Source organism: Coffea arabica, chromosome 1e (genome assembly GCF_036785885.1).
Source record: "Coffea arabica cultivar ET-39 chromosome 1e, Coffea Arabica ET-39 HiFi, whole genome shotgun sequence".
In the NCBI taxonomy this organism is placed as follows: domain Eukaryota; kingdom Viridiplantae; phylum Streptophyta; class Magnoliopsida; order Gentianales; family Rubiaceae; genus Coffea; species Coffea arabica.
Genome location: NC_092311.1, coordinates 3,864,710 through 3,884,573, shown reverse-complemented (window position 1 = coordinate 3,884,573; position 19,864 = coordinate 3,864,710). Strand labels below are relative to the sequence as shown.

The 19,864-nt window shown below is 36.5% G+C and overlaps 1 protein-coding gene across 2 annotated transcripts; it reads right to left on the bottom strand.

Moving 5' to 3' along the window:
- Nucleotides 1-1,767: 1,767 nt before the first annotated feature.
- On the bottom strand, nucleotides 1,768-18,938 carry LOC140007968 (protein ALWAYS EARLY 3-like). 2 transcript variants are annotated; one of them, XM_072051617.1, is made up of 22 exons: nucleotides 18,798-18,938; nucleotides 18,598-18,690; nucleotides 17,835-17,958; nucleotides 16,932-17,030; nucleotides 16,518-16,580; nucleotides 15,847-15,924; nucleotides 14,135-14,318; nucleotides 13,540-13,781; nucleotides 13,090-13,435; nucleotides 11,785-11,862; nucleotides 10,956-11,233; nucleotides 10,808-10,864; nucleotides 8,453-8,758; nucleotides 8,185-8,363; nucleotides 7,785-8,067; nucleotides 6,613-6,837; nucleotides 5,110-5,262; nucleotides 4,220-4,348; nucleotides 3,897-4,115; nucleotides 2,998-3,102; nucleotides 2,813-2,911; nucleotides 1,768-2,085 (listed from the first exon to the last, which is right to left on the bottom strand). In XM_072051617.1, the coding sequence occupies exons 3-22, from the start codon at nucleotides 17,937-17,939 to the stop codon at nucleotides 1,921-1,923; spliced, it is 3,393 nt and encodes a 1,130-aa protein (XP_071907718.1). In that variant the 5' UTR covers nucleotides 17,940-17,958; nucleotides 18,598-18,690; nucleotides 18,798-18,938; the 3' UTR covers nucleotides 1,768-1,920. The 2 variants fall into 2 exon arrangements, with proteins under 2 accessions (XP_071907718.1, XP_071907724.1); XM_072051623.1 differs by lacking the exon at nucleotides 18,598-18,690.
- Between the last annotated feature and the right edge of the window lie 926 nt (nucleotides 18,939-19,864).

Sequence of the window (19,864 nt, the reverse complement as noted above, 5' to 3'; positions counted from 1 at the left end):
ATGGGCATGCTGAAACATGCTCATCTAACCTATGTAGAAAATACTTGTGGGACAATACCTCTATTTAGGTCGAACCACATTGAACAACTTCAATCTTTAACATTTATGTAAACTTGTTCGAATAGTCTAATACAACTATTTCTCCTTAAAATATCATACTTTTATTAAATCTACATTAATGACATAAATTAACATAGATATAATAGACAAAAAATAACTTGAAAGATAAATGTCACAATGAAATAAGAAAAGCCTAGAGATTAATTGCTTGAGATAATTATAGCAAAGATTAACCATGATGTGGATCGTACTTACATATTTAGGACAATGCAAACTTATGTTCACATTGTAAATTCATTGCATTAAAGGTGTAAAATCACCATAATCGGGGAGATATTTCATATTGCGACCCGAAGAGATGACTAGGTCATCAGATTATCGGTTCAATTTGCAGGTTAAATGGTTCAATCCCAGGTTGCACAATAATTATATTTTATTGTAGTTTGGATTAACCATTTTTTTGGGTGTTTTTGAAATATTTTACTGTAACAGTGTAGATGAAAATTTTTTTATTGTAAATGTTTTTTTGTGGTATTTAGGAAGGAGTTTTTGGAATCTATTTTAAGGTACTTTTTAAAGTAAAAAAAATATCTAGAGTACATTTTAAAAATTAATACTACCACCCACCACTGTCATCACCCCCTCCTTCCTTCTTTCTCATCCCCTCCCTCTTCCTTCTCGTCCTCCCCTCTCTTTCTTCTTCCTCTCCTTCCGTCTTCCTTTTAGTCGTGATCTTGTCAAAACCAGATCGGCGGAGCAGAAGGAGAGGAGGTGGGGGTGGCGGGGAAGGGAGGAGGAAGAGGGAGAAGAAAGTGAGGGGAGGAAGAGGGAAGGAGAAAGGGAGTGGTGGCAGTTGTGGGTATGGGTAAGGGCAGTGATGGTGATTGATGAAAAATGTTGTAGAATTTATTTTTTATTTGTATATTTATGATTTATTTTTAATATATTATATGAATAAAATTATTTTTGGTTATATATTACTGTAACATTGTATTTGAAATATTAGTTTTTGTAATTGTTGCTTACTACCTATCTGTAAAGACAAGGAAAATTTTGCAACTTGGGCTTTGTTGAGTATTTCCCCGTCCCTCTCTCCCCTCAACCTGCCACCCTCCTCCGCTCCTTTCTTGCTTCCCAACACCTTCTCCCCTTACCCCTCCCCCCTCCTCGCAGCTACTGCCCCGTCCCTGGTTGACCAAAAAATGGAGGTGAAATGAGGTGCATTTTTGACATTTTCTAAATCTATTTTAAGAGTGTCTTTAACAAGTAATTATAGATGGTATTCTACAATCTGTCTTCCTAAAAGCACTCAAAACACGTCGATGCCAAACAAAGCCCTAGTATCCTGTTTAAAAGAGAGAAAACAACTAAAGCTGTTAGATCAATACGCTAATGTTCTTGAATATTGATTGAACATCAGCTGCTGCTTGCAAAGTGTGCAAAGTCTGGCTGATTAAACAAATCGACTACTTCATTAATACCCAGTTCTTGCATTCAAAAATTTAAAATCTCTGGTTATACTACAGCTGAGGCAAAAACCCTCTTTGACTTCTCCAAAACTGTATTCCCATAGGATCCTGCGCAATCCATTCAATAGCTGCAAAGGACCCAAAACTTGTACGTGTCTATCAACAAGGGAGAGCGAATGGGTACATAATCAACTTAACAGTAAATAAGAGGCAAGTCTATCATGAATTTGAAGATAGATGACCTATAATGGAGGTGATAACTCATTCCATTGATGTTAGTTGGATACAAAGAGAACACTTGTCATGGCAGCCTTAGAAGCTAAGATGGCAATCAAATCAATTATCTACATTGCAGACAAGAAAAAAAAAATATACTTCCAAGTTTTATTGGCTAAGTAGGTATAAGCGCCAATATTTGGTTCCTGACAATTCCCATGCACTTCTGTATTTCTGTATAAACTGGAAGGTTTTGTGGGCAGCAAGGCTTCAAGCTTGTAACTGCAGAATCCAATATTTGAGCCACATCGGCTGGTGGAAACTGCCTCTCTGTACATTTCTGCAATAGATGACTGCAATGTTAAGCCAACAAGTATACATTCTCAAAAAGGTCAAACTCCGTACATCACAACAAAACAAAAACAACAAATTGCAGAATGAACAGCATTTAAAACATTGTACGCACTGATCTAAGGCATATTTCCGTTTATAACCTAGTAATTTACCATTGATATGACATGACACACGAACCTTGGCACAGCTGTCCAATTCTCGAATAGAGAACTGATATTCTAGTCATGTCATTGCTACAACTGCAGAAAGAACTTGCTTACCAATAAATGGAGTTGACAAAGAAAATATTTCAAATATGATGCAAAACCCAACAGCAGCAAGCAAGTGAAGGGTGAGCTTCCTTATCAGTTAAACAAAGTTTGAGATTATTTTCAACTCCTTAATTCATTGAAAAGAGAATGCAGATTAATCCCATTATACGAATAGTTGCTAGATTGAGCCAGTAATGTCATTGTAGCTATGATTTGATAGCCGTAAATGTCAACTTCACTGAAACTGAGATTCAGTTCTTTGGATTGATAATAAGCCATAAGGAAAATATAAACCAAAATATGCACAGCTTGTAGTTTTCACAGGAAGAGGGGAAAGGAGACCATCCAAGAGATCAACCTTCTGATGTAAATATCATCATAAGCGGGCAGTCAATGAAGTAAAAGAAAGAAACAGAGAGAGAGAGAAATAAAGAATCTTAGAGATATACACCCAAAAAGCACCTGAATCATAAGCAGAGTAGCTACACATTGAGTGATAAGCTCCGAAGGGATTTGTGCCTCATTCCTGTCTGTCGCATTTTTCAGGTTAGGATCGGGAGCCTGCAAAACAATCAATATGCTAGAGTTCAATTGATTCAGAAAAGCCAGAACTAGAGAGTTGAATTTATGGCAATAAGCAATCTTACAGCTGGAACAGAGGAATCATCTGAAGGAAGCTGCTCATTTACATAATCAATAGCCTCCTCAATCTTCTCAAATGTATTCTCCCTACCTTTAAGCGAGGACATGGCCTAAATGATTAAAAGCAAATTCAAATTAGAATTAATAAATGCTAAGAAATGAAACTTCAACTCAATAAATATTCATCTGCCAACCAGAAACCAATACACCAAACTAGCGATGACAGTGCATTGAGAAAAACCAATCCTACAGTTTAAAAATCCAAAGGTATGTACTTTTGGGGTCATATCAGAAGCACCAGCCCAATTAGATCTATGTACACTAAACAAGGAGGTTAGTACCAAAATAAAAGAAACTTCATCCCACTTAAACCAATCAAAGCCTACCAGAACTCAAGAGGTTTCTCCTATTATGCAATATCATGTGGCAATAGTTGTATCAATCCAAGACTACAATTACATAGGTCATGCAGACCGATCAGTGGCCAAAACAATGAAGAAAAGCAGGAGAATAAGAATTTAAGCATCTTGTGCATTAATTTCAGTACTGAAGTGCTCCATAATGAAATGACGTCCAAAATCCTAAAATATCCATGTTACCCTGGCCTTTCAAGAAAGCTAAGAAAAGCTCAATCAAATCCTGACAACAAGGTCAAGCACTTGAAAAGTTGAGAGCTCTAAATCAAATTTCAACCTCAAATCTTAAAATCTTTTTCATTGCCTTTAAACTCCATTAAATCAACCGGAAGCACTTTTAGCTGGATATATGTACCATACTTTTAGCTGGAAAATACTTCAACACAGACTGTACACGAGTTAAGATCAATATTTGACATGCATCACTGTGTAAAACAGCACTTTGTTCAAGCCAAAAAATATATATATAAAAACAGGACTTTTTATACCTGCAATGCTACATCTACCATGGATCTTGCTTTTTTCCTTGAACTTTCAATAATTTCACTGATATGAGATCCAGAATCCTGCGACTGGCTGGTAGAGCAATCCAAAGAGCTCAACATGGAACCAGGATCACCCAAATTGGCTACTGGTCTTGGCCATCCAAGTGAAATGTTTCCTTGATATGTATTCCTCTGTCGCAAGCAAATCAAAGCAGAAGAAACCTGCCAAATACATTAAATGTTGGGCACTTACACACCTGGTTGATTCAAAGTTATGCCAACCCAAGAGAAAGAACTTCAAACTTTATTTCAGAGAGAATACATGCCTGTTCATTTACTTCGTGTAACTGTACAAGAACTGCCGCATATTGCTTTTTAAAAGACTCTGACTCCTTAAGTGAGCAATTTTCCACTACATCATCATTCATACGCTTCAACTCTGAAACTACCGCTTCCTACATGTTCCAACAAGGCTATATGAGACTCCTCATCTTACATCTAGATATGAGCCTAGAACTCCTTATGCAACTAGTAATGGAAAGATTAGCATAGTAAATAATTACTGAATGAACCCAAGTGAAAGGCCAAAACTGAAAGAAAAATGAGACTATAATCATTTCTCAAATGGCCCTTCCACCCAAACTAAGAGAGATGTCCATTTCCAAACGTGATGGATCAAGATTTTAATAGAAAACACAATTGGAGACTTCCTGCTTTTACCCAAAACAATACAACCAAAATTAAAAATGACAAGAAAATATAACATATAAGCTTGAGACTGCATCACTGTCCAGCAGCTACTGACATATATTCTGTGTTCAAAGAATAGAAATAACATTCTAATATGTAACTACATGAAGTAATCTACCACAAGTTGAAAAAAAAATGCTTTTCAAATGAAACCTTTTGCAGTGTGGTTTTCCTAATATAGGTGAATACAATCAAACCAAGTTCAGTTCCAAAAGTACTTTTACAAAAAAAAAAAAAAAAACTCTCTAACAATAAAACTGAATCTTACTCCATACCAGAAAATGAAAAATGTTTTGCCTTGCCTATGTAACAGATACATGTGTATGGGGGAAAAAGGTTAGCAACAATGCTAGAAAGAGCTATCTATGCTAATCATAAGAGTAAAAAGTAAGTTTAAAACATTCCAACCCACTAATCAAACATCAAAAGCAACAAATTTAGCAGAAAAACATGCAAAAGCCAAGACCTTTTTATCCAGAGCACGGGTAAGCTGAGCAAGAGCCTGAACATCAGCTTCCTTCGCCTGAACTTGAGCAGGTATACAAGGCTGAGAATATGTGTGAGTGGGTGTTTCCATCTGTACAGCCCTAGTCTGCAAATTGGCATCTTCTGGTGCCACCTAATGAATCCAATTCATACATGATTTACTAAGTTAATTGAATGTAATACTTTCATCATTCCTCAGTAGAATACCAACAGACAGAAAGTATCCTACAAATACCCGTCACACACATTGAGATCTAACTCATTTCAGTTATTTTAACATGTCCTCTACACTCCAAAAAACCTTGAAATTTACCCTAAAAAGGATCAGACAGGAAGCACATATTACTCGGGCCCCATTGCATGCTTTCAGGATACCACATAATATGCATCAAGCAGTTTCCCAATCACATCTAGTTAAAAATTAGGGGTCTGAAAGGATTGCAAGTATTTGGAAAAATTAGTTTTCCAAAACAAGTCTACAGTGACACATTCCAAATACACCCCAAAAACACACCAAATACACCTAAAAAAAACACCCAAAAAATAACTTCAAAAAAAGAAAAAATCCCGACCACCCTTGCTCCACTCCCACCCCCACCTAGTGCCACCCTCTCCCTCCAACACCCTCACTACCACCCCCAAGGCCTGCTTTCTCTTCTTCCCCTTCCCTCCTCTCACCCTCCCCTCTTCCTTCATCCTCTCCCCCTCCCTCCCTTACCCCCACTGAGCTCCCTCCCCCGACCAAGTCTGGTCATTGTGCTCTTTTTTTTTGTGCGTGTGTGTGTGTGGGGGGGGGGGGGGGGTTGGAATGGAGGGAAAGGAAGGGAGGGGTAAAGGAGGAAGGAAAACAGGAAGGGGAGTGGAGAAGGAGGAAGTGGGGAAAAAGGAGGGGAGGGTAGAGGAAGAAGGGCGAAAGAGGAAGAGGGAGGAAAGGGTGGAGTCGACGTGGGCGGGTGACGGCTGGGGGAAGGAGGTTGGAGAGGAAGTGATGGTGGGTGGTCATAGTAGGAAGATAAAAAAATTTTAAAAATATCTCAATAAAGTTTTAAATTTTAAAAACACCCCCAAAATACATCTATAGTGAAAGTTTTCAATATACAAAACTACAGCAAAGGTTTTTTAAAAACACCCCTAAAAATACCTAACCAATACAGACCCTACGATACATTAAAATGTGAGACATACAAAGTAATTATTAAAAAATGGTGAAGTTGGATGGCAGATGACATTGGCAAAATATTCACAGTACAGAATTCTTATGACATGATATTATAAATCAAAAAGTTCCTAGAAGACTACAAAGAAAAAAGCTCTATATCATGTCCAGGAGGGGAAAAAAGGAACTTTTTGAAGAGATAACAGACATGAGTTAAGCATTTTGACTGGCAATCTACACCAGTATAGGGCCCAAAAATTAAAAAAAAATAATGATTAACTGTTGTTATGAATGTAAATAATGAAAATGAAAGAGGAAATCACAAACCTTTGTCTGCTTTAATAGATTAGTTACAGGGTAAGTTGATGAAGACAAATTAGAAAGCCCATTGATGTTCTCCACGTTGTCACCAGATGAAATTTTTATGTACTCTTTTGCTTGTTCATTCATCCTCAGCTCATTGTAGTTCTCAAAAAACTTATCAACGGCAATGTGCCTTGCAAGCATTGTGGGGATATTTTCCATAGGATCTAAGGGCATGCAATCAACATCCTGCCACAAGTGCCAGTTCAATGTAACAGGCAACCCAAATATATATATATATATATATATATATATAATACAGAGAGAGAAACAAGCTGAATACAGAACAGAAACTCCATTTAAGCTCAACCACAAAACTGCACCTGAGTGAGTCATGTTCATCAAAACTATCTTCCACATTGTCTATCACCAATCATCCATTGAATATATGAACCAGATTTAGACATTCATTCATATTTATTTTTCAAAATTTTTTACATTGAGCGGTTAACAATAAAGATTGGTATTAAAAAAATTTCTACTGCCTCCGAAACAATGATCAAGCCAGTCTAGCAATTAAAACAAAAGGGTAAAAATAAAGTCATGTACTTGCATTCACAATCCATAAACCAATCAGCTTAGCTTTTAAGTAACTTCCCTCTAGCTGGCTGATTTCTCATCGTGGACTAAAATCACTGAGATAAACAAAGTGGAAGAGGACAACCTTTTTCAGAAACAGCAGTAAAAGAATGTCAATATGCGATTACCCCTGCAAACAACTACAAATTCCTTAGTTTACCACCAGCAACATTTCAATTGGCATGCTCAACATGCAGACCCAACCTTTCAAGAAGACACTTGTGAGCTATATCCACTTAAAACCACATTAAAAAACTCCAAGGCATTCAATATACCATTAATATGTCTTTAACAAAACTCCAATGTACTGCTTGTACTATTGATACATCTTAATGGATGTCACATATGTACAAAGGGAGTTACTTGGTAAAATTTATTATGTTTGCTCATCTTCCTTAGCTAAAGGACAAAAGAGAAAGAAACATGCAGGAAGATAAACATCTGTATATTGTTAAACTAAATTGTAAATTTTCAAATTTTGGCCACTCATCTTGAAGTTGACATACTAAAAGAATTTAGCTAAAAACTAACAAGGTACATTGCATAAGTTACATTACCATAACAAATTCAACACCCAGCTCGGGACGGTCAAATTGAACCCGGCACCTGGAGTGATCAACTGTTAGCACACTACCATCATGAATTTCTCTTGTTTTTGGGTGGATAGCTATAACACGTTGGCCAACTGTCAAAGGTCTAGCAAGATCTGTCGGGAGTCCTTCTCTGATACCTTTGCGCAATTCAGTGTAATGGGTCCTTACAGAATCCCTATATTTATTAAGTTTCTCCTTTTCTTCCTTCAAAAACTGTTGAGAAAAACGCCGAGGTTTTCCCAGTGAACTGCAACATGGTGGAAGCACATTGTTCAACAAACATGTCATGAATATTCTGGTGGTTCAATAGCAGCCTAAAAAGAACATAAAAACCTGTTATGACGTGACAAGTGAAGAAAATTACCTCCTTATCACACCCCACTCTACACGAGTTAGCCTTGGAACATGGCCCAATCCAACATGATACAGATACTCCACAAACTCTCTTTTAGCAAACCAAGGGTAATCAATAGCATTGTAAAACCATTCATATGCACACCATCTCCTTAGTCGGTGATTAGATAAGCAATTGGCAAGTTTTCCCTGCCAGATGCACCATGCAATATGAACCAAGATATTCTAACTAACTACAAAACTCAACCAGGATTTCTAAAAAGTCAAAGATATTTTACCTTAACACTAAATGCCGTATCATTAACTGAGGCTAAAGGTACATTAGACCTGTCATTTGAAATTTTCTCTGAAAGCTTCAAATCTTTCTGAATTTGCGGTTTGTTCAGGTCCCTCTTGCGCCTGCTCCTTACTCTGGTTAGCAAGTTAACTTGGTTTGCAGGAGGGGCCTGTATGGTTGATTGAGCGGAATCACTTCCCTCTATTCTTGGATCAGCACTAGAAGAATGTTCAACATTTTTTACCAATTTTGGTGAAGAACTGTGAGAAGATTTCTTGTTCTTAATCATCTTCCCCAAATCTCTAGTCTGCAAAAACGGAACCACAAAAAACTTGATTTCATCCATGAAGCTAAAAAAGAATGCAAGCCAAAAAAGAATATCGAGGACATACATACATGAAATATACTAAATGCAACAGCCACTTCATTTAAAAATGGACCGTGCAGTGCTATGCTATAAGACCCACACTCATGCAATTATTAGTCCTGGCATATTTATTAGTCACTGGTTGGACTGGCATACTACATAAACTTGCATTGTGACCTTGCACATTAGAATCTCAAAGGCTTTAGTAAGTTAACTGACATTTCTCAGAACTAACAAACCTGAATAAGGGATGAAAAATAAAAGTTTTGCAAGTTCTACATTCAGTATTCCAGCATACCAATGCTTCCAACTTTTGCATCAGTTAAACAACAGTCTCCAAAGGCATTAAATGACTTGGCTCCTCACTTTTCCTTAAATATTTACAGTAGATTACACTTGATCCCTGCTGAAATTAATCGCTCTGCTTCTCCATTTTCTGTTGAATTTTGTTTACTTATTTACTTAGCTCCTCCATCTTAAAGACTCCACAACCTCAATGACCAAGGCTCCATTTTTGGATACATAAAAGAGCAACATAACCTGACATCCTACCTTGACTTATAAGTTGAGCCATCTGAAGGCGTAAAACAAGTGTAATAGAATATGAAATCTGAGAATCCGCTATATCTTATCAATATCAAATCCATTAAGCAATATCTCAAGTAAGGGCCACTGGAATAAGATTCAGATAGCTATTTGGAAGGCGGCAGCAAAAATTTCCATGACCAGCCGAATTGTAAGCCAAAATAGCTACTTTGCTGATGAAGACTTCATGAATTGACTCACTTTTTACTTTAAATTTGACAAGGTAGTGGCTTCTTTATGAAATGGAAACTTCAAAGAATATGAACTGTAGTACCAACAATTGCTCTTGCTAAAGCAAAAGGTGGGAGGAGGAAGAACAAATGGAATCTACTAGGGATTGAGCAGATCGGTTATTTGATATATCTAATCCGCAGAAAAAGGATATTGATTGACCAGATATCTACCCATTGGAGGACAACTATTGATAAAAAAATATATCAGCAAATTCCCATTTGGGTTAACTATGCTATCCATGAATACCAGATGCTCGTATGAAAAGAGCACACTTGGTGCAATAGAAGCCATGGTAGGAATTAAAGCATTTAAGCTCTAAGAGAGGTAGTAAAAAAAACGGCCAACAGGCTAAGATAATTAATAACTGCAAAAGATGCGTCAAATATATATGCACCATGATCAAAGTGGTCAATACAATGGGTCGAAAGATAATCCAATTAAGCAGCAATATTTAAACACCACTTGATTTTTTTTATGACTAGTTAAGGACACAAAAAACTGCAAATCATAACCAAAATATTTGTTGACTCAAATTTGGCCATCAAAGGTGTATGAAGTGGAAAAACCCGAATAACTATACTACATCAGACATAATGCAACACCAAATGCTCAGAAGATGAAGAAAAGAGGATGGGAGGAAAAAAAACCCTGGTCAAATGCTATCGAATGTTGAGAATTGCATTAAGAGACATGAGTGCTGTAAAAGTTTATAGTGCATCGATTGGATACAACTGATGCAAGCAACCAACAAGACATTGACAACAAATGTAGCCTATTTGCTGCCACAGGTGGATTTTGCCAAACCTGCTAATAGGCTAGGAAGCAGAGAAAACAAGATCACTGAACCGGTCAATACAAAGAAAGCAAAAAATTATGACTGTATTTCATATATAGTAAACTATAAGGTAGAAGAAATGAATTACATATACAATAAAATCAAGAACATAGCAATTACCTCGGTAAGTCCTACTTTCAGATAATGTAATGCATCCTGACAAACCTAACAAATTTAAGACTTCATGTATGGACATGCATCTCACATTCATGTGAGCACAAATCATGTGAAACTCCTCGCTTCACATGGAAAAAAAGCTATTGTGTAAAGAAGAATACAATAAAATCTTTAGAAAACACAATAAAATCTAAAGGGGAAGAGGAAACAAATCATACCTCAGCCTCCTGAGGCTCACTCAGTTGACTATTCACATGAGTTTCGGACTTCCGGATCTGCACAAAAAAAATTTAACTTTTAAACTTATGATGCCTCAAAACACTCAAGTGACAGTGATGACAAAAAAGCATTCATGTTAAGCCTCACCTTAGATGTCAGTATCTTTGGTTTCTTGCGAATAGATTTAGAGGGGTAAACTTCGTCTTTCACTTCAGGAACAACACTAACATCATAAAGAGACATCTTTCCCGATTTTGGAATTTTGGTAGAAGCCATTTCCAGTCTAGCCATCGTTGATTGATCTCCTTTTATTTTCTGCCCTGAAGATCTACGCTTGTCCCTCTGATGTGGTGCAGGTATTGCCTCTAATGAACCAGATTCATCCACATGATCAACATGTTCATCTTTAATTTCCACCATCGACTCTGAGAGGAAAAACAAACATAATGAAGCAAGAACAAAACTCGTAAATTTTTGGACCAGTTATTCACAGGTAGACAACAATCAATAATCAGTCTAGAATCAAAAGCCTAGAGGATAATTATCAACCAAGAGCTCAACAATGAGTATAATGTAACATTTTGTGCGTGTACATTGAAAAGAACTGGAGGAAAACAAAGTCTGCACAAGTAAAAGTGGTAGGCAAGACAATGTCACCAAAGCTGTGGTCCAATGAATTTTTGAAAGCAGATAGAAAGACTGCTCATAAAGACTAACAAGGAAACAAGTAATAAAAATTTCAAATATAAAGGATGAATTCAACTACATGTCTCCTCCGTGTGTGTCTGTAAATTTCTACAGCCAAATAATGCTGTTAAGATCAGCTGCTTAATAGTCTGTGTACCCGCTGTTGAGGGTCAGAGACTTTCGTTCAACATATGTTAAAACAAGAAACAAATAAAAATTGTCTGCTTCGAACTCATTCATGATTCTACCTCCAAAAGTAAAAGGAAAATAGGACGTATGTATTTCTTACCATCTTCATTTGCTTCTGCTGGCAACATCAAGGATAAATCAGCCAAAGTTTGCAAGGCATCAAATGCAGAATCTTCATCTACAAAAGGAAAAAAATTCAAGTTTGGTTTCATAAACACTTGGCAGCCAACTAAAAGTAAATTATGCAATTCCATCATGTCTAAAGTGAGAATATAACCAAATAAAGTATAATACCAAATTAAGCCATAGCACTAGCTTTACAAAATGCAAGATAACCTTCGAGCAATTGCTTTCAAAGTATAGCAGAAATTATGCAATTCCATCACGTTAAAAGTGAAAATACGACAAAATAAAGGATAAGATGAAATTAAGACATAGCACTAGATTTACAAAGTCCAAGGTAATCTTCGAGCAATTACTTTTAACCAAGTAGATATAAATGTAAGACATCTTAAAAAAGCAGCAGCAATATTAAAATGCATCCCCTTAATGATATAATCTCCTAAATTTCCTAAATTCTAACTTCACTGAAATCTTAAAACTTTGCACCCTCTATGCTACATGCTCAAGAAATTCAATCATCATCATCTCATTATGCTATACTTTACAATCCGAGGCCAACATATATTTTATAAGCATTGCAGGTCACACAATCACTCGTACCAGTGTTAGATTAATTTACTCTGGATACCAAGTCGCACCAGAGACATTGAGATTTCTAGACAAAAAATCAACAAGCCCAGAGCATGGGCAGGAAAAATAACCATCCAAATTAATTAATTTCCTAACATCAGACAAACTGATAAACCAAAAGATGACGACATTATTGTCTCAAAAGTATACTACATGCTCTATGCTGCATGCTCAAGAAATCCAGTCAACATCATCTCTTATTATGTGATACTTTACAAACATCAGTCTGAGGCCAACTTATATTTCATAAGCATTGCAGGTCACACAAACACTCATACCGGTGTCAGATTAATTTACTCTCAATATCAAGTCGCACCAGGGACATTGAGATTTCCAGACAAAGAATCAACAAGCCCAGAGCATTGGCAGGGAAAACAACCATCCAAATTAATTAATTCCCTAACATCAGACAAACTGATAAAACAACAGAGATAAAACATGATTGTCTCAAAGTACAACTAGAGCTTTTAGCATTCACTAGCAATTAAATTTAAAAAATGGGAAGAAGAACTGGTTCATTTGGTCACTACATAATTTTCAACTCCTCAAAAGATGAAGAATACAACCTATCAGGATGGTGCTTATCACATTATGATGAATTAAAATGAAGAAGAACCATGTTTTGAAAGTATTTCATAGAAAATATTCATACCTCTTCTGAAAAGAACCTTTTTACTCCTCTTCCTTGGACCTTGGTAAGACGACTTGGAATTTCTAGCATCTGCATATCTCGCTGCACCAAATCGTTGACCTTCTTCCGTCCCACTACATGCTTCCCTTGTGTCTTCCAAATGATTGTCACTGCTATCATCAACATCTAGCCTCTTTCCATCGAATCTTCTTCCTTTCGGGACCAAACTACCAACACGTCCAGTTTGCTTTAAATAAGTTTTGTACCTTGATAGTTCTCCAGTGTCAGCTTCCATACTACCCTCTAATTCTTCTTCATCCACATCACTTTCTACATGCTTGTAATTAGCCATTTTGAGTTCAGCACGCTGCACACAGAAATGGTTCAGTAGTTGATCGCCTAATACATTTTGAAAAGACAGACAAAAAAAGGCACGAGAACAGGCCAACAGACATATAGAAAAACTATTACCCTGGTTTCTGCATTCCGAGCAGGAGATGACATAACACTTTCTGTTCTTCTGCTTGGTGTTTGAGAAACCTGGGGAGAACCACCTCTTTGTGAAGCCTCTGTCAAAGCCAACGCTATCTCATGAGCAACATCATCATCACCCCGCCTGGTAGTTGAAAAGAACTTCTCCCCCTTGTTGTTTTCATAAGAGTACGCAACAGGGACCCGTGGTGTCCTTTTCCCCACAGCACGAGCTCTGCTTCCTAAACAAACTCCACAAAAGGTGACCCGTCAGCCACAATAAAGTCATGTCTGGTCACTAGTAAGCTAAAGATGGAAAAGGTCCTGCTTGATTCATAGAAAAGCCACATGTTAAGCACCAATGTAATAAAAAAATCCTAAAGAGCAAAAAGTTAGCTGAATACCCAGAGTAAGACATCAAAACCACATTCAAGGACACCCCCTATTTCAGGCTGCTTGCATGACACAGACAAGCTAAAACCCAACTAGCACCAATTCAATTGTCCTTCTAGTAAGCTTGGTGAAGTAAGAAAAGAGTTTTAGGACAGAGAAGTGATGAATTCTTAAAAGTACACCGCTTTTCCACACCACATACCTCCTGACCGCTTCTTCTTCAGCAATGATTGGAAACCATAGCCTGCTGTTACAGTTGGGGAACGAGAAAAATGTCCATCAGATGCTTTGGTGGTACTAGGCTGACCTTTTCCCTCAGTGTGCCTTTGAGCTTTTCGAGATGCTCCAGCACCATCATTGCTTTCTTGTTCGCTGTCAGTTATTGCCTGCAATGCCACAATGTAATTAATTCAATATGCATAAAACAGAAGAGCAAGTCAATTACATTGTCTTGTAAAGTCTCAAAGATGATTAACAATTATCCACCATAATCCTCAATCCATGAAGCACACAACTTTGTCTTACAAACCATTCACTCTTGGAGAATCTAATGAAGAGTAACTGAACTTAATTCCAAGGTCAAAAGTTTGCTTTCAAAAGATACTCTACATTCTCGTCCATTTTAGCTTTTGGTCAGAACTGGATTATTTTGTAACTAATAATAACTTCAACTGGTTTATTTAAATTATCAAAACTTTGAGTGCAAAATATCCATGTTTACATCAAAATTACGATACAGAAAATTAAGATTTTAAGAAAGTCGACAAAAAAGGTGCTAAAGCAAAGCTCCGAAAGTTGAAAACAGAAAATCGCCTAAAATTTGACAAGGCTGATCATGTTCGTCAGATAGAGGGAGTATACGGCAAGCAACCCCCATCCTTCTTTTCATTTTTTCTCGAAAATGGCCCCCATCCAGTTGAGTAGAGCTGCGTATCAAAATGCTGGAGGCTAAGAAACTCGAAAAATCTACAGATGAGCTGGGGCTTTAAGTTTTCAATATTTTTGATATTGATGCTCTAGCTCAAATGTGAGTCTTGAGGTCAAGCATCAATGAACACTTTCAATCAAATTTCGAAAACTGCATCTCCTCGAAATTCAATTTCTAGAATGAAATGATTAAAAACCTCAACCACATGAATCAAACAAACATTAGTACAGATTTATCTTTTAGTATTGATGTAACTTAGTACAGATTTATTTTTAAATCTTGGTCTGTGAGGATGTGTGCAGACTTAACATCCTCTAAAGCCATCAATAAACCAACCACATCATGGAGACAGAGAGACATAAAGGAGAGAAACAGCACAAGAGAGGCACCGTATGAAGCGGCATCAGAGGATGCATTGGAGAGGAAGCAATGCTTGTTGGACAATATGAGAAAGATTTTCAGCGTTATTGAAGTGTTTCAAGTTAGTTTACTCTTTCTTCTAGAGGGCTGTATTGGTTACTATAAAAATTATATAAATGATCTAGCAAACAAATACCAGTTAAAATTCAACATAATCCAGGGTGATTTCAGCTCCGTATAACTTAAGCTCCGCTTTTTTGGTTCAACTTACTACTAGAGCTGCTGGAGCTCAAATCTTAATCAAGTACTATTGAGCTAGCATCAGGCTTCTCAGTTCACTACCCTTTAGCTTCAACAAAAAGAAAAATGCCACCACATTCCTCGGAAATGTGCTACAAAACCATTTGAGGTCAGAAACTCATCTCTTATTGAGGAAAAAAATGGATTCAGTAGGAAAGAATCCAAAATGATCAGTGCAAAGGGAGATCTAAAAAAATTAAAAAAGACTCTAACAATATGTTTCTCAAACTCCTTAGAACGACATAACAATCTGTTCCACGATTATTATATATATTAGCAAACCATATGCAGGAGATGCTTCCATATGGAAAGTAAAAGGACCTTACCAAATTGCTGTAGTAGTCTGTCATCATTGCAACCAGCCCAATTACTGAAGCAGTCCCTTCTGGAAGAGCTAAGTAAGCCTGAAGTACAGGAATGCCAATGAGTTATCTTCTTAAATAGCTGAAAGGATGGGACCAGCTAATTACTCTAAATCATGAAGTCAACATATTCAATAAACAACTTTGCAAACCAACACCTGACCGGTTAATCCATCCAGCTTCAAGTATCACATCCTATGCTCCATTAAATCAAGTAGAACATTATAAAGTACTGTAGCTGAATATATGCACCCTTTATGTTAACTAAGAACATATAAGGCTAAAACTGTCAGGTATCTGGATATCCAGATAGACCAATTCAATCACCTATCTATCACACATCCTAAATTATCAGATATCTGCCTTGCCTAAAAGCTATCAATTTTGTATCAGAAAGAGAGAGCAGATTTTTAATTATAAACTGCAATTCTTAATACTCATGCATAATATTTTAAAAGTACTAAATAGTTTAAGACAATAAAAGCATGCTACAATGAAAATTGCACAAAAACCACACAAACTAAAAATATTCCAATGATAAAATTAAGAAGATTAGAGTCCCATTCTAAGGAGGAGCCAAGTAAGACAATATCTGCTTGAATTATAATATCGATATTCAACACAAGTCTACCCACCCTATTCATTGAGAACAGGGCGTCCACCATGTCAACAGAGCGATTTCTCACAGCAGCAGCCACCTAAAATCCAAATGAAGCAACAATTTGTTAGCAGTAGGGAAAATGTTAAACACAATAGTTGCTAAAAACCATGGTATATCAACAGCAACAGCAGGCTTATGCTTAATGTTATACATGAGCCAAAAAGATAAATGTAATAGGTGCTATCTGCACAAGATTGATCGAATATCGAGAGCTTATCAAGCAAATTAAATAACTCCATAACACAGCCAACTGCACATTGGGCATCCAAATAGCAGCTAAAATAGTGTAAGGTTCCTCAATTACTAGTAACAAAAAATTGAGCCAATGTATGATTTTCTTAGTCAAACAAACTCAACCAGCATTTCCAACAAGCATTTCTTGACACACCTTTTTAAAGTCTTGACCATACTTCCGATATGCTTCATAAAAACGAGTTATCTCTTCCTTGCTCCATTGAGGCCCAAGCTTGTTAGTTGGTTTTCGCTTCTGCAAACAAGTTCAAACAAATGATCATCTTCAGTATAGTATACTCCACATTTCTTGAACAATTTAGGTGTTAAAAGAAAATCCACATGACTACAGTTGCAAAAACCAATTTACAATCGATTGCATTCTTTTTCTTTCTCTCATCCTTGTAGGTTACAGGTACAAAGATATTCACACTCTATTACAACGAAGGAAATTTAAGCAGGAAAACCCCTATTCGACATAAGCTGTAACAATAAAGCACATAAAGAGATACAAAAATCATTTCGTCCAGTATGAGGCATTTCCTCTGTCACACACCATTGTAACCTACATGTTTAGAAACAAAGCAAGCACCGACTTAAAACATGGTAAAAATGGATATCGACATTCAATTGTCAACTGTAGAGTGGTTTCAATCTTTACAAGCACAGCTTAAAACAGTTCTGATATGTCACAGCCACCAGCCAATTAGAAACTAAATTATTCCTTCAAAGGCAATGCAATGTCATGGGCTGATCAGATGATCAGCATAGATAAAATGGAAAAAGGTTAAACCAGTGGACTCAGTCCTAGAAAAACTTTAATAGAGCAAAAGAGTGGTTGATGCAATCACGCCACCAAAGGTGCAAGTGACAAACATCAAAGTCTTCAGAACGAAAATCCCAAGACGAACTTTTAGAATCATAACAAATATCATTAAGAATCCTACTACAACCGCAATCAATCCTAAATACGAACTTGCCTCTACAAAACCTAAAAAAGCTTCCAAAAGCCCTGCAGAATTCAAATAATGTTGCTTAGCAGACAGAATCAATTACTCACCCGCTTACTATTTCTTCTACCATTACTGGAACCTTTAATAGGAGAAACCTCATTGATCGACAAATGACGTTTATTGACACTTCTAGACTTTCTTGCTGGAGCCATAAGAAAATTCTTGAGTCACCTAAATTGAAAAGCAAAAAATGAGTTAGCAAAAGCATTTGATTTCAAACAGTAAACCTATCGAAATAGCATTCTTAATATTGTGCATATAAACTATAATGAGTTCCATGACATCAGCTAAGAACAGCCAAATCCATATGTTTAATTTTGGACAGGCTCAGCAGTTTAAACAATCTCTTCGTCATTTCTACAACCAACTCCTACAAATCTAAAACAGTGGGACGAAACTTTTGACCCAAAAAAAAGAAACCTTTTCCCCTATCTCCCCACCCAAGTGGACTACAAATCCAAATTCAAACTTAAACCCCACAATCCAATCATTCTCAATACACAAAAAAAAAAAAAAAAAAAATTTTGAAGATTCGAGTTTTCAATCGCGCGAAATTTCAAACTTGACTATCAAGATCAGTAATTTACAGCATAACCAAGCACACATACCAAAACCACATTTTAAAAAAATTCAAATTTGCCGAATCTTTCAAATGAATGCAAAATCTCGTAATTAAGCAGACCACAGAAAAATCAGCTCATGCGAACACTTAAACTGAACCCAGAGCGCAACAACATCAAAAGAAACCCAAAAAAGTTCACAAAATCAGCCAAATTTTCAAAGAAAAAAAAGTGACAGACAAAACAGTACCAAAAGAAAGTTATCATCCAAACTAAAATACGCACAGCGATCGGGCAAACCTCGCGAAATAGAGCCAAAAATCAGAGAAATTGGCAGCTGAAACTGCAAAATCCGAGATTTTGAAGTCAGAAAAAATTTTAAATTTTAAATTTTTTGAAAAATAAATACATGAATTTGGACGCCAGAGGGAGTAGTGTTTCACTAATTACCAACGATGCAGGCTGCTTGATTTGAAATTGGAGTGAAATTCAACGCATTGGAACAAGAAGGAGGGGTGATTGGAGGGAATCGAAGATGGTGTCGGCTGTAGAGGATTAGAAGAATTGGGGCGGGGAAGATGAAGAATGAGAAGAAGAAAGGAAGGAGAGAGAGAATGAATTTTATTTTTGGTGTATAACCGCGAAACTCTTTGTATTTACATCTCTTCTTGATTTAATTATTTATATACTATCATATGAAGCCGGTCTTCTTTTTTTTGTTGGTTCTCCTTTCAAACTTTTTAAATTCGTCGCTGTTTTGAGGAAAGGAAACGCCGGCGTTTTGGGATTAGCTTGAAAAGTTTGTATTGGGGTGGGAGTGCTAAACGACGTCACTTGGAAAAGTTTAAATATTTTGAATTTGATGGATATCCAAAGTGTCACGGTTAATATGGAAAGGAAAAAAGGGAAGAGGCGGCTTTTTTGTTTTTTTTTTGGGGTTTAATGCACTTTGCACCCCTCAATTATTCATAAATTGAACTTTTCACCGTAAGCTTCTAATTTTCGTAATTAACTACATTTTACATTTAAAATTTCGCATGATTCAAAATCAAGCAAATTATGGTAGAAAGAAAAAGTAACGTAACTAGTTTATCCTTAATCTTTTATTGAACTTTTTAAAGCCCCCTCCTCACTTTTTTCCTCCCTATTCAATATGGTTGCCTCCATCATGATGTAGACACCAAATTTCTTCCAAAACTTTTATTAATTTTTCTGTATATTATTGTTTAAAGAATCATTTATATTTTGTGTTATTTTGTAAGAAAAATGAAGAAGAAATGGAATTTCAAAATGTTCTTATTTTTTGGTCCAAAATTTTAAAAAAAAGGGTAAAGTTTCACAAAAACCTTAGTCAAAACCCAAACAAAGTCCAAACCAAAACCCCCAAAAAGCCCAAGGCAAATCCAACAAAAAGTCTGGAAAGAAAACGAAAGGAAGAAAAAGGCCCAAGAGGCCCGTTGGACTTTAAAAAAAAAAAAAGGTTACCTCACGCGTGCGTGCAATGTACTCGTGTGTTT